This window comes from Haliotis cracherodii, unplaced genomic scaffold, assembly GCF_022045235.1.
Source record: "Haliotis cracherodii isolate W230 unplaced genomic scaffold, xgHalCrac1.p SCAF_5, whole genome shotgun sequence".
In the NCBI taxonomy this organism is placed as follows: Eukaryota; Metazoa; Mollusca; class Gastropoda; order Lepetellida; family Haliotidae; genus Haliotis; species Haliotis cracherodii.
Window position 1 is genome coordinate 49,902,994 of NW_027266308.1, and position 16,360 is coordinate 49,919,353.

Below are 16,360 nucleotides of genomic sequence, written 5' to 3' on the forward strand. Positions count from 1 at the left end.
ACGTACCCTGACAGCATGAACCATTGCTCATATCAATCACTGGATTGTCTGGTCCAGACATGATTATTTACAGATACAAGCACACGCTCACGAACGCACACAATGCAATGCATGCATGCACTAGAAAAAGACTGGAAAACCCCCAGTTCTCCTTACCTTTCACCAGCAGATTCTACACAGAACATTCGCTCTACAACAGTTGTCCATTGTAGACCTCTGATCATGAATGTGTTCGGCTTAGGTCTCTCCAGCTTCATCAGCTGACAGTCTGAAACACAAGCCAAGAATAGTAAGACAGTTTTTATGACAAAGTTCCTTAGTCTCATTCTTGTGACATTTCCAGCTAAATAAAGGGACAAAACCATTTTCAGAATCTCAAGAAATCTCTGCTAAGCCTGTTGTATGATTCCGACCATATTGAAAGCATGTTTTCATAAATCAGTATCAATTAGTGATGATACCAGGTGTTTGTGAAAAAAGGTGAGCATATCCTGCCCCACTGGTGGCACCATCACAAACACATGCAAAGGCAAGTCAAATGAACATATGGCACAAGTCATAATAGAGAATTGCATCAGGCATCACTGATGCATCATATGTGGCAATGTCCCCCATATGTCTACCATAAAAAAATACTGGGGCCTAAATTGTCGTAACCCTTATCAAACAACTTTTGTCAGTCATCAACATTACAACTGACAATCAGTTTTTGCGGAATCTGTGCCAAACATTTCTACTTCCCCAAACAATGAACTACATCATGTTTTCAGAAGATTTTAATGTCATAATCTGTTTATCAAGTTTTTGAGGATGCCCGGCAGGGTAACAACAAGTACCATCTTTTAAAACCTTTTGGTATGACACAGTCGGGGATCGAACCCTAGACCTTTTGCTCTCTCCTGGCAGACTCTCTACCACTAGACCATGGAGGCAGTGTGTGAAATGGGAATGAAGTTACGTGACTTCACACACCTAAAAAATGCAACACTTGTGACTATAAGATTCATACCTTTGACAGTGAAGTCATTGAGAGGATCACTTAGGTCACCATTCTCAGGTTTGGATCGGAACCCAAGGAAGGACCCATCTTGTCGAAGGATGAAATAGCGTTTCCGCCAGTTTCTGATATGTTCACCTGAAAAATGAGAAAGTTTTATTTTAACCAATTATGTCATCTAATAACAATTCAATCTAGAAAAAGAGAGTTATCTCATTCCTAAAAGTATCATTGCCTTCTTGACACTTGGTTTCGGAAGCATCTGTAATTCAAATAATTAAGAAATATGTCTCAAAGAAAACAGAGGAGGGTCAAAGTGTACTACAAAAACATTCACTAATAGAGTTGGAAGTTCAAGAAAAAATGCAACCTGTCCTAATATGTTTCCATACACTAAAAGCGTAAGTGGTTTTCTGAAAAAGCATAGTCTGGCTGATGGGTGCAAAACAAATTCAGAATGGGATGAGAATGGTCTTTTTTTATAAAAACTCTGAAAGTTAGCTGGTGTTTTGGGGGACTAAAGTCAAACACTGTTGTGTCAAACCTTGATATGTCAAACGTACAGTTATCTCGAAGTAAAAACATGGTCCCTGCATATTCCTTCATCATTCATCTTTTTCTGGTTGTGTTGAACCTTGGATAACTAGAAGTATATCCGTGGGTCCCTTCTACACAACACTTTTTGACTGTATACGATTTAGGCATATATTGTAATGGAATGTGTCACAAAAGAAACACAATCTAATAGCATTCCACGAAAAACTCATCAAAGCAGAGAATCATGAACCTTTAAATTGTCTCACCTCGTTTCCATAGATAGCCCTCCTTGATGATTGATAATGCACTCACTTCAGCATTCATTGCCCTGCAAGAGACAGGTATGTTAGAACAGAGTGTGGCACAGGTATGTCAATCACTGCACCTACTATGTCAACACTGTAGCTAGTATACTGCACATGCTCACTCAATTAACACTGTTCAAGGGACACATTTTCTGTTATTCAACCTGCACTAGCTTGCAGAGAGAGTGTTAATGAATCTTGCTGAAGCTTCACCTTGAACGAATAACACTCACTACTCCCTGTACTAGTAAAAATGAAAAAGGACTTCTTGTCTGTAATATAACATAAACCATGTGTTGTGAACTGGTCCTAACTTTCTACTTCTATTAAAGGGAGCAGCATCAATACAAGAGCTCATCATTGATGTAGACACAAAAGAGCCTTGTGTGAAACTGAAACATTGTTTTTATTATGTAGTGGGGTAATCTTCTAATGCTATACTGAACTACAGTAAACTACTGTTATAATGAACGCGCTTATAATGAACTGACGGTTATAACAAACTTACTTTTTTGGTCCCGACTATTTGCTGTAGTTATGCTGTATATATGCTTACAACTAACTACGGTTATACCAAACTAAAAATAGTAGTCCCTTTGAGTTCGTTATAACCGTAGTTTACTATAAATAAAACTTTTAGCAAGTGAAATGTTATTTGATGGGCCCTGACTAAACTTGCTTGTACTGTCATGTGGCCTGAGGCCAAACTGGAAGACCTCGCTCAAGTAATTGAATAATTTAAAGCTCATCTTGTAAGCTAAGGTGCCAGATAAAATAAACTTGTATCAATGAGTGAGTGAGTGAGTGAGTGAGCGAGTTTGATTTTACGCCACTTTTAGCAATATTCCAGCAATATCACGGCGGGGGACACCAGAAATGAGCCTCACACATTGTAACCATGTCGGGAATCGAACCCGGGTGTTCCGTGTGACGAGCGAACGCTTTAACCACTAGGCTACCCGACCGCCCCTGTATCAATGAACACAAACAGGGTGAGGTGAAACGGGTTTTAACATCATGTTTAACGTGAATACCCTGCTCAGACACAGTATACTGACTCTGAGCTGAGCAGTCCTTGTTTTAGCTCCTTATTGCCGAGCGTCAATCAGGGTAACAACAAGTACCATCTTTTAACGTCTTTTGGTCGGGGATGGAACATCAGACCAGACGCTGTACCACTTGACCACAGAGGCAGTCGAACATACGAGGGATAAGATGGATACTTCCACTATCCTGCTAGCCCGGACCAGTTTTGTTAATGGTAAAGGTTTCATGAGGGATAGTAGAATTTCTATAAGCAGCATTAGAAATGGCCACTAATCCTATAGTCCTTGCCAAACTGCCCAATAGTTAAGGTATCATGAAGACTAGTAGAAGTTTGCCATTATTAACATGATTAAGGGTTTTGCTATATGTTTCTTTCACTGGGCTAGATGACTTTCTTGGTTAATTTCCATTTCCACAAACAATAATAATATTACATTGATTTTTAACCCTTGATTTATCATCTTGATTTATCATGTGAAGCATATTTACATATGGTTCAGTCATTACTCTAGACTAACATTTAGTCTCTGAAATCTTATATCACACAATACCCTTCTTGACTATGCTGATTTCATATGTGGAATAGAGCTGGCTAGACCTGCTTTTGTATGCGTTTCTAAATTATTTTTTTTTCATAAAATAAATATATTCGACAGTCATGGTGCAGGACTGTCATTACTCCTATGGTTTTACCTTGACAATTTCTTGTGCTGCCATGGTGGTCATTTCAAATATCCACTCCACTGCACTGCACAAGTTAATCATGATAAATAACTCCCTTTTAAACATGGTAAACCTCCTCTGAACATTTTTAAACAATACGTCTAGTTACTGGGGAAAGTTTGGCTTACATCAGCTGACATGTCAATCGCAGAATACAGAAGACATTTTAATATTTGCAGGGTTAGAAACTAAAATTTTTTGTCCGCTAGTCCTTATAATGATAACATATAGCAAAACCCTTAAAATGGGCCAATTTCTTCTAGTCCTTAGGATACCTTTACTATTGAGCAGTTTGGTAAGGACTACAGGACTAGCGCCAATTTCTAATGCTGATATGTACTTCACAGAAACTTAGAACATGTTGAATATCTGAAAAATCTGCTACTGCCTGCCTTTAGAAAATGTTCTTCAAAGATGGATGGTCAAATGCTCTTTACTGCATTGACAGTTTTAATCATACTGACTCCATGTAACCATGGCAACACAATAATTGTCTGCTTGTGACATTGATTGTTTGTGGTTCACATCTCACTTAGCAATATTCCAGATATGACGTCAGTCTGCATATACCAGGGTAATCAAGTTTAAACCAGATAAACCAATAACTGACATCATGACCATTGATCCATACAATTGGGATATTATGACCCATAATCAACCAAGTGACAAAGTCTGACCACAAGAACCATTTCGTCACCTCCAACAACAAGCATAGGTTGTTGGGGAACTATTTTCGTACCCCGAGTGAGTGAGTTGGGTTTAATGATGCTCTAACAGTATTCCAGTTATATCACAGTGTGTAAGCTTGATGTGGGAGGAAAGCCCAAAGCGGTGCAGGTCCTGGACGTTTACCACTTTGGTGAAACCCATGAGCATGGGTATGGTGCTGACAAACCTAGAAACAATTGGCATGAACCCGGATTCATACATAGAATCATCATAGGTTTGTGGCGTGCCCAAGAGACACAACTATGCACAGCAAATTGTGGCGCCTTAGACAACTGGGCCACTCTTGGCCCCTGTCTTACCCTGTCAGACTAACTTAGGTAATATGACTGATTTGTTTTTAATAGTACATATATAATTTCACAAACGGATCAAATCTATCATGTTGAAATGTATAATTTCCAAAGGGCATACCCATAACTTTTATGAAAGCCCAGTGGCACAAGTAAGCAAGAGGCATCAGAAGATGACAAATCCCCCTGGCCCTCACAACTTCGAAAGAACAAATAATCTTACAGTACAAGGTCCAACATGATGAGAGAATTTCTATCTAATCTATCTGCCTGTATACAAGTGAGTGAGTGAGAGTGAGTATGGTTTTACGTCGCTTTTAGCAATATTCCAGCAATATCACAGTAGGGGACACCAGAAATGGGCTTCACACATTGTACCCATGTAACCATGTTGGGAATCGAACCCAGGTCTTCGGCGTGACAAGCGAAAGCTTTAACCACTAGGCTACCCGAACACATACCCTCCTTGAGCTTTCAAAACAATACCATGGAATTGGGATTTGGAACTTTGTATTTCTATGCACAAATTTCTCTGTGTGTGTGAAGATAGATATGGCCCTGGACAAACACACCACTATGAACAGAATCAAAGTCAAAGTCAAAGTCAAACGGACAAAATAAAAAAATTCTAAAAATAACAAAAGGCATCACTTCAGCCCCTGATTAACACATGTAAAAAGACTTGAATAGTCTCTGAGTTATGCTCCAGAAATGACACTCACCTCCGTTTCAGATAAGTCTAACCTGTTTCCATTATATTCCTAAATAGCAAAAGGCACCATTTCAGTACCTAAATGATACATGTACCACTTTGCATTAAAAAAAACAAAAAAGCTTTACGGCTGTGCTCCGGACACGAAATATGGACGGACAGACAGACAGACAGACAGGCCAGATGATGACAATATCACCCTGCATTTCTTGATAAGGCTTACTAAATCAGGTTACTATCATGACCATACCATGTGAACTTGTGAGGCCTTCACCTATATAACATTATCTTGTTTATATTTGGAAAATGACTTTCTTGAACTTCATCGTTGGAAGCAGAGTACAAAGCTGATCAATGTGCCAATCAATAAAATCTGGGCAAAAGTAGGGTGAAAACATGGTAATTTATGAGTAAGCTTCAAACTGCCATCATGATCTTTGCTTCTGTAGATCATAAACACACTATGAGTCTGAGCAATGTTCTGAAAGATTAATCCTTAAAGATGATAAACTGTTAACATGGTTAAAGGAATAGTCCTCAATAATTTGTCTTGCTTGTATTCACCTCACTGATACTTAGGCTGTTTTGAAATGTATAAACTAGATTTAGTAACATACTAAATCAACAGGTGTGCATGTTATTTAAGGAGATGGTGCAGTGTTTGCGTTAACACAGAAACCTGTGTTTTTCACACATTAAAATCATATAAACACGCACAAAATATTTTGCATGCGTGTATTGCATGCACAGATTGTGATATACTTAATTTAGTATTAACACCATAAAAGAAAAAACTATTCAAAGCTGATAGCCTGCTTACGATGTTCAGACGAAAATAAATCAAAACCTGGAAATTCCCATTGCTAAAAATAGAGTGTGGCCAGATGGCGCTTTGAATCGCGTCCTTTATATTTCAATAAAAGGTCTTTGGGCAACGGAATAACTAATCTCACAGAGAAGACATCATTCGTTACTATCGATGGAATTCCTTAGAAGTCTTTCGTTTCATCCAATCAGAGCCCAGCTTACAAGTAATAGTCGGTAATACGAACGATCATAAACAGAGCGGCGGGAGAAAACTTCCACACATGGGCATGTGCTAACAACAGTCATATTTATTTTATTAACGATTGAAGCTTCATTATATCAAAACTGGACCGTAAGTTAAAGCTTGGTCATAATTATTAGCTGTACTAATACTGATTTTATTGAAATAAAAACTTCACACGCGAAATATTGGAATTGAAAATTTATAATTTCCTTTCTGCATGCCCTGTACAAAAACCTACCGCAAACACTGTGGTGTGGTCCTGGGGTCTTCATATGTTATGTGTTCGCCCCGATTACCGATTAACAAGATTTAAAATACTTACATTTCACACCTTACAAGCTACTTGTTAAAAAATGAATACACTGCATAATGGGACAGTATCCTTTCCTTAGCCTGAACATCTTATAACAAGCTTTGCCCCGATTATGTTTCTAGGTTTGTCAGCACCATACCCGTACCCAACTCACTCCTATGTTATGCAAGTGAACTGACATATTGACTTTCATGATATCAATCACTAGAATGTCTGGTCGATCATTTACAGACCGCCGTCATATAGCTGGAATATTGCTGAGTGCGGCGTTAAACAACAACCAAACAACAAACAAATCATTGCTACCTACCCTTGTGATCTGGGACATTATGAAAGTGATGATTCATCATTTATCCTAAACTTGCACCTTGTCACCTAACAGTAACACAGACCGATCTCATTAAAATGAGATCATAGTTGTCACTATCGCTGCACAAAGAACTGTGAACATCCTGTTACAGGTTATAATAAAACTTGAAGTGTAACGATACACTGAACTGTTGAACTATTGAAATTGTTGGCCCTATGATAGTACTATATTAATAGGAATATAAAAATACTATTGTCAATAGTATATATAACAATAAATAGTTTCAATAGTTGCATTTTGTTATAAATAAAACATTAATTATGTGAATTTTATCCTGTATGTGTGTTGATTAGCAAGGATTAGAGTTACTTCCCTTTGGGGTGATTAGCAAGAGAGGGTACTGAGACAGGTCAGCAATACTTTATTTATTTGTTCTGTTTTGATTCATAAAATTATCAAGCCTTACATGGCTAATGACAATTGCAATACAATCACAACAGTACAAAATAGAAAACCTCAACAAAGCCTCTTAATATTGTTGGAGGGTATGATCACGTACTGGTACGTACATCGTGCTGTCATACAGAACAATAACATACAAATACTGTTGCAGATTAGATCAAAGACAAAGACTGATACTCACATAAAACTGTTGTGGATTAAACCAGGTACTGAACCAAAATTCTGTTGTGGATTAAACCAAGTACTGACCCATAATTCTGTTGTGGATTAAACCAAGTACTGATACTTGATAATCACATAATACTGTTGTGGATTAAACCAGGTACTGACCCATAATTCTGTTGCGGATTAAATCAAGTACCGACCCATAATACTGTTGTAGATTAAATAGATTAAACCAAGTACTGACCCATAATTCTGCTGTGGATTAAACCAAGTCCTGATACTTGATAATCACATAATACTGTTGTGGATTAAACCAGGTACTGACCCATAATTCTGTTGTGGATTAAACCAAGTACTGACCCATAATTCTGTTGTGGATTAAACCAAGTACTGACCCATAATTCTGTTGTACATTAAATAGATTAAACCAAGTACTGACCCATAATTCTGTTGTGGATTAAACCAAGTACTGATACTTGATACTCACATAAAACTGTGGTAGATTAAATCAAGTACTGATACTTACATAATGCCGTTAGAGACTAAATCAAGTATGAATACTCACATAATACTGTTGTGGAGTCAAGAGGAGCGTGAATCAGGAGGCCAGTAGTGGAGGTGTGTCACACTAGGGAAGACCAGTACATCTTGTACCTCTCCCAGCTCCCACCTGCTGCAACACACAATACACACACGCATGAAATAAATGTTGGAATATTCCTGTCTCTGCAGGAGCAAATTGTCACAACATGAGAGGTTTCACAAAACTGTGTCTCTGCAAAGGCTGTGATGCTTCCCTTGTCAGCTGCATCTATCTCAGCAGAACCACTTCCTTCTTAAACAGCTGACAGACAGATCAGAATATTCTTGAACATCTCTAACGAGAGTGAAATATTCTTAGTTTTTTTATCATTCTTTTGTTAAACTCAATACTTCTTGCACAGCAACTGTGGACATAATAATATCATCACTCAAATAAAATCAATATTAATCCCTAACCATGCCATGCACTAAAGATTATTGTTTATAACAATGATTACATCAGTCATAATACTGACAAAAAGATTTCCCTTGGATTTTTTTGGGTAACACAATACATTTTTGACTGGAGGGACCCAGGTTAGACATGAACCCCTGCACTCTATCACATCTGGTGCTTGGTGTAAGAGGTGACTAAACTGGATCTGGTGATCAGATTTGGTGACTTGGTTGTTAAGGTGTCAATCTCATTAAAATCAGATCTTAGTTTTCGCTACCGCTAACCAAAGATCTGGGGACATCCCATTATGGGTCAAGTCGGAACGACCTTTTGCGAACATTGACCGACCAATGAAATGAGTGACAAGAAGCTATCTCGAGCTTTACGGTACTAGTTTCAAACTGTCGACTACGCTTCGAAACATATTTTGACGTATTCTTGTTTAAATTTTTTTTAAACTGACCAAAACAACATTCTGGAATGACTTATAGATGGCCTAAATTGTATGGATATAATCATAAAACCCGTAACTGTTGTTCGGAATACCCTCGTGTTGCATGATAAGAAAACACATTTCGACGGTCACTTTCAGGATCTGGTAAGCGACGCTCTGATTGGTTGGATGAAAGGTCGTGCTGATATGACCCGGAATGGGATGTCCTCAGATCTTTGTTTAGCGGTAGCAAGAACTAAGATCTGATTTTAATGAAATTGTTTAGGTGTCATCGTATCCTGGCATCGTGGGACATCACGCACAATATCAACCACTGGCTTGTCTGGACCAGATTTGCTATATTGCTTGAATACTGCTGACTGTGGCGTACATCAACAAACAAACCTTTCATATTAGTCCATATTTTAGTGTAGTTACAGATTGTCTTCCAAGGAGGAAAGGAAGTTTATTAACTTGGTACAAAAATATCGATCTATCAAATATTGAACAGATCATGGAAACATCCAATGGCATTTGTCTCATCAGCATGATCAGCACTATCATGTTGACTGTACATTATGTTAGGGTTGTACAACCGTAATACAGAACATAAGCTTACATATTTCATCTAACAAATTCATTGTAATTAATGTGCAGGAAACACATACACCATGATCACATTTCTCATTGATATGTGTGAACCAGATTTGCAAATAAAATGATATAATATTTATAAGGATGGCCATAAATGTAAAAGATGCAATAACTCACATCAAACACTACCATATTTTCTTGAGTATAGTGCGCACCCGAGTATCATGCGCACCCCCCTTTGGAGGATGCAGTATTTTGGAAAAAATGCTGTTTTGAGTATTATGAGCAGTCAAATATGTTTTCGACACGTTTCAGATACAGTCAGCTGAGAACTTGTGAGCTGAGAACTTGAACAAAACATTGTCATCATGTGTACATTGTGCCACTGTATGAATAAAGGCAACTGCCCATGGAATACATATAATGCGGTCAGATGTAAGCATGGTAAGTTACATCCGAATTGACACCATGAACTTTGACATTGTTTACCATATGCTTACCCCTCTCCGGTAAGTTAAAACGGTTAATGAGATCATTTTTCAAACCATCAAAACCTTCTCCATGTTGAGCAACTGCAAGAAATCCCCACATCTGAAGATGAAACCTTCATGCTGATGGGAAGGAGCAACAGATTACTGTGGTTAAATTTCCATGACGTCAGGCACTTTGTACTCATGTGTGAACATAAGAAGAAACAGATCATGAGGATCTGTCGTGAGAAAGAGAAGGCTGAATGTTGAGTACACCATACCTGGCAGTTATATCCTGGTGTGGTCACATGGCAGCACATGCACTACGCATGTTTGGAGCACATGTGAGGACCATTACCGGCAACACATGAATGCACAATAATGTCACATGTGCTATTTACCATAGCAACTTGCAGTTTACACCATTATCTTAACGGCATGGTGGCGTATGAATCAAGAAAAAGGAAAAGAAATATTTGTTACACATGATTTTTCTATATTTCTGAGACAAATATGTTTGTTTTTTCTATCATGAGCAATATGTCTGCAAAATCGATGGGGACACAATGGGTTTCATGCACGGCACCTTTGTCGGGAATTGTACTTATATATCTGCTGCATGCATGGTTCAGCTGCAAGGCTTGTGATTTGGAATGCTAAGTGTTTTGTTTCTTCTAAGAATCAAGTCATGTTATATAAACATAAACGTTAGAAATTAGCTGTGGACCTGTTCAACTTTACCCATGGTGTCTATCCATTGTAAATCTAGTGGAGGATTTAACTTCTGGGTTACTGCACTGGTGAAATTAACTTGAAGAACCGAACTTGTCATGTTGGCTAATATTCAGGAACACTAACTAGCCATAATGAACATGAACTAGCTCTTATCCTATCATTCAATGTTGGGGAAAATATATCCTATATATTCCTACAGGTATCTGATGTATAGTAGGTTGAGAATCATAAACAACAAATTTAATAATCGAAACACATAATCTTCATTATTGTCATCGTGAAACATCTACTGTAAACAGCTTTATTTCTGCGCCGTTAAAATATTGCGAATACCACACCAAGGACAATACTGCGACGAGATATTTTTGCGAGTTGCCATGTTGAAATGACCTCTCGATTACCAAACAATAGACAGCATCTCTCCAAAGTTAGTTAATCTGAGTTGGCCGGAAAGTTTACCGGGTGGGATTGCGACCAATTATCAAATACGATAATTGACTCAACTCAGTGTCATGACTGAGTTTGAATGCAAACAAAATTGTGGACAAAATTGCAAAGGACACTGACGCAATCAAGCGAGGTTGGAAGAAGGCAGGATTACTGTGAGGTAACAGTGACATTAATTGGTCTGTTTACACTGTCATTTGTGATGTTTAGTGTGACCATTCTGCATTCATTTGTGTTTTTAACTTATTAAGTAACTTGTGGTTCTGGTTGATGATTTCAACATTTGATGACGTGTCGCAATTAATAAAGTATATATGAATTATTTATACTTATTTTTGCGTTTTTAATTTTTGCGACTGAGTCTCGTTCGCAAAACTCGCAATAATAAAACGGTCGCAAAAAAATCCCTGTTTACAGTAGTTTTCTATGAGGCTGAACTAACAGAGCTAGTCTTCTACATTGCACTAGCCCTTTAAATCCTCTACAGACTACTGGGCTAAAGCTGCACTACTATTAGTTTAGTTTTTTCAGCAATATTCCAGCTATACATCAGCAGTCTGTAACTGACCGAGTCTGGAACAGACAAACCAGTGACTGACATCATGAGCGTCATCCCAAGCTGTCAGGGAACAATGACTTGCAATCAACCAGTTAACTGAGACAGAACTACCAATCAGGGAAGTCACCTAGTACAAGCATAGGTAGTTGGAGAACAATAAATTTAATGGGGGCTCTATGACACAGCCTTATGAAGTGAGTGAGTGAGTGAACCTGCTTTGGGTAATATTGCAGCAATGATATAATGTGAGATCCGTTTTGTGAATAAGATCTGCAACTGCTGTGTGGCTAGCTGATCTAAGCTGAATGGCTACCAAGCACTAGTGAGTGAGTGAGTGAGTGAGTGACTGAGTTTGGTTTTACGTCGCTTTTAGCAATATTCCAGCAATATTACGGCGGGGGACACCAGAAATGGGCTTCACACAATGTACCCATGTCGGGAATCAAACCCGGGTCTTCGGCTTTAACGCTTTAACCACTAGGCTACCCGACCGCCCCGCCCATCACTAATGGGAAGGAAGATAGCATTTATACTTATTCCACTGAAACTGGGTCTGTCAAACAATCTGGAACCCCAGTGACGCCCTGAAAACATGTACCAACTAACTATATGAGGGGTAGAATAGGTCTTCAGCAATCCATGCTTGCCATAAAGGTGACTATGCTTGTCGTAAGAAGCAACCAACAGGTTCGGGTGGTCATGCTTGCTGACTTGGTTGATGATGCATGTCATTGTATCCCATTTGTGCAGATCAATGCTCATGATGTCTATTACTGGATTGTCTGGTCCAGATTCAATTACTTGCAGACCGCCGTCTGGAATATAGCTGGATTATTGCAGAGTGCAGTGTTAAACAACAAACAAACCAACAATATTTCATCTTAGGCATGCTAGGTGAACACTATTATTTGATAGGAAACAGGCATAACTATTCAACAAGACCCTTTGACCATGAGCATGATGAGTGAGTGAGTGAGTGAGTGAGTGAGTGAGTGAGTGAGTGAGTGAGTGAGTTTAACGCCACTTAAAACAGTATTCCAGTTATATCAAGGCATGTCAGCCTGTGGGAGGAAAGCCCAAAGTAATGCAGGTCTCAGACATGTAACCACTTTGGTGAAACCCGCGAGCATGGTAAATGGTGCTGACAAACCGAGAAACATAATCGAGCCAAAATGGGATTCGAACCCAAAATCATGTTTTTGGTGTACACAAGGGACACAACTCTTCAAGCAAATTGCAGTGCTTAAGACAATTGGGACACCGGTGCCCACCTTTGACTATGAAAAATGAAAACTATACAAATTAATTTCACATGTTTAGGATCCAATAAATTAAATCATAAATTTTCTTCCATCATTGTCAATTTTTCCAAAGATGTAAAGCAGGAGAAATGTGTTTCTTACTTTTTATTTTGTTTTCAACAAACTGTTCAACAGGTTCAACACAAATGTGTTCATGAACTTTCAACTGATGTGAATTACTTCCTGACTAGTCTATTCCCCAAAACAGACAACTTTACGAAGGGCAAGCACTGATCAGCAACAGGTGTAGAACTGTCACTTTCACCAGTTGTGAATATGTCATAGCAACAGGCTGATTGCTGATAGTTGTCACGCCTGACAAATAGTTTGAAAATTTCATCAAGTAAAGAAACCATTCATATCGTAGAGTTAGTTCAACCAAAACAAAGACTCACTTTTTCTTGCAGGAATGATTCTGAGATAATGTCTTCACATTTCTTCACCTACCCATGGCAACATGCCCACAAACAGGGTGAATGTACTTCCATTCTCGCTACCCAGGTCAGGCTAAAAGCTGAAGGTAATGTCATGTAGGTGTGTTGATATCAACAACATGGTCAAAAATAACCGCTATTTCCACTTTCCCAAACACATTTATTACCACATAAACAGCCGATGAATCCATCAGCCTAAAGGCCATTTCCTGTCATGCCATTCCTGTAGTCTGTATTGCTCCATCAAAACAAACTTAGAGATAGCCAATTCTTAAAGGGGAAGTAGGCTTGGTCAGTTGGCAGTCAATTGAATTCTAAGTAATTCAAAACCTGCTTTGTTTGACCTTCAACTCAAATTGTATTATGCATGCCGATCAAGAAGTAAGGATCAGTAATTAACCCATCCGTACAAACACTTCAGAGTGAGTGAGTGAGTGAGTGAGTGAGTGAGTGAGTGAGTGAGCCAGTATTGTTTTACACCGTTTTAAGCAATATTACAGCAATATCCTGACAGGGAAGACCAGAAACAAGCTTGACACATTGTGCCCATGTACAGGGTAATCAAACATGGGTCTTTGGCATGACAAGCGATTGCTATAACCACTAGGCTACCTCATCGCAAACCTCCAAGTTTAAAGCAAGTCACAAATTTAGACCTGGTCTGGTAATGGGCCTCTTTAAAGCAATGCTAATGACTGTCTTCTACACATGTACTTATTTAGATCCAAGTCTCAACACAATTACATTATTAAAAGCATGTACTAACTATATCACTGTCTGAGGGGGCATGAGCGGCCCAGTTGTCCAAGGTTGTCCAAGGCACCTGGGGGCACGGGTGGCCCAGTCGTCTAAGGCGCCGCGATTCGCTGTGCAGAGTTGCGTCCCTTAGGCACGCCAGAAACCTATGATTGTGGGTTCGAATCCCGGTTCGCCCCGATTATGTTTCTAGGTTTGTCACCCACTTCAGGCTTGCCTCCCACATTGATAGTTAGATATAACTGGAAAACTGTACAAAGCAGCATTAAAGCATTTCACTCACTCACTCACTCACTCATTGTCTGAAATAATTTTTACTCCTTAAAGGGCAAGTTCACACGGAAATGAACCTTTTTTTCTTGTACTTTTTCCACATTAAAAGTGTTAACATAGAAGTGTCATAGACAAAAATATAAAAACATCATATTTAATTAACATATTTTTTGCACTAAAACGATTTATATTTTTCACATTTACCAAGTGTTCTATTTCCATAACAAAAACACCATGGCTTATGTCCCTTGCAATATGACGTCATTGGTGCCAATTGATAAACATTATGACGTCATCATGCTTTGTTAGAGCCGCTTCACGTGGTGTAGGTACAGTTTTGTGATTCTAGCATCTCAGATGCCAGCCAGAATTGTGTTATGCTGAGTCACCACTGCGCCGGAGTGTGTCGTAGACCATGTTGTTTTACCGCAAACTGGTCCTTGATATCTTTTGCGTTGAGAATAGACAGGGACCCAGTTGAATTGGCACCAATTACGTCATAATCTAAGGGGGATAACTCAGGCCTATTTCGCTCGTAAAACGAAGGCCTCATAACGGAATATCACTTTCACACTATTGTGAGCTTCCTACTTTCACTGTGAAAAAAAATGAGTGTATATTTTCAAACACAGATACTAACTAATTCTAAAATTGCGTTTTGTTTAGAAAAAGAAAGAAAGTGATTTTTGCGTGTACACTTCCCCTTTAAAAGCCAGGTGGACAGGTGTCTCATCAATGTACCTAGGCCATATTTACAGTAGGTAACTTTACTCTGTGTTGTTAACATTGTACACTTACAGTTTTATAATGACAACGGTAGCTCTTGCTCCCGGGTAAGTGAGTCGCATATCATGCAGGATATCCATGTCGGATTCAAACATTTTCTGTCAGTGTAGGAATGACATACTCTCCTAGACAGTAGGGTATGTGGAATTAAACTTCACCTATGCCAACAGAAATGTTACCTGACATGGATTAGCAAAATGCTTTGTCCAGAAATCCATCTTCAATTTGTCCATCCACTTCTGGTACACCGAGTGAGTGAGTGAGTGAGTGAGTGAGTGAGTGAGTGAGTGAGTGAGTGAGTGAGTGAGTGAGTGAGTGAGTGAGTGAGTGAGTGAGTGACACCACTTTTTGCCATATACCAGCAATTTCAAGGCGGGGACCACCAGAAATGGGTATCACACATTTTACCATATATGGGAAATTGAAATCTGGTCCTCAGCGTGACAAGAAAATGTTTTAACCACTAGGCTACTCCAACGCCCCAAACACGATAAGGAACATACATTCAATTTTACATAATGAAAAGCCCTTAATTTTATTTCAACCATTCAAATGACAGTGTCTTGGTATTATATTCTAAATGTGCAATTCAACAACAGGAACAGAAACAATGACAGTAATTGTAAGCATGGCTGAAGAGAAGAGTAACACTGACACTATCTATTGGTTAGCAGAGTCTCTGTCGTCAACTAGGAAGTCATGATGTAAAATGAGATCATAATTCTTATTTCCTTAATATTAGATAACACATGGATTGAGTAGTACTTGCATAACACTAGGTACAAACACATCAAGGGTATAGAAAAAAAACATCAATGAAACTACCGGTAATGGGTTCAGCTTGAATTATACATTTATAAGATTCAGGAAATTGTGTCCTGCATAAACTTAAACAATTCTTGCCACAAATGTTCCAGGAGCTCCAGCTCAATTTAGTTACTGCTGATTTAAC

At 38.7% G+C, this 16,360-nt stretch overlaps 1 protein-coding gene across 3 annotated transcripts in view; it reads right to left on the minus strand.

Annotated features, from left to right (window-relative positions):
- Positions 1-16,360, minus strand: part of LOC139443505 (RAC-gamma serine/threonine-protein kinase-like) — a 59,143-nt gene that overhangs the window by 15,638 nt on the left and 27,145 nt on the right. For 2 of the 3 annotated variants that reach the window (XM_071224490.1, XM_071224492.1), the window contains exons 2-5: positions 8,207-8,314; positions 1,801-1,862; positions 1,010-1,135; positions 157-268 (exon numbers count right to left, since the gene is read on the minus strand). In XM_071224490.1, coding sequence (XP_071080591.1) covers positions 157-268; positions 1,010-1,135; positions 1,801-1,862; positions 8,207-8,208 — 302 coding nt within the window. In that variant the 5' untranslated portion in view covers positions 8,209-8,314. Of the gene's footprint in view, positions 1-156; positions 269-1,009; positions 1,136-1,800; positions 1,863-7,773; positions 7,783-8,206; positions 8,315-16,360 lie in introns of those variants that run through there. The other variant, XM_071224491.1, reaches the window with a different exon arrangement.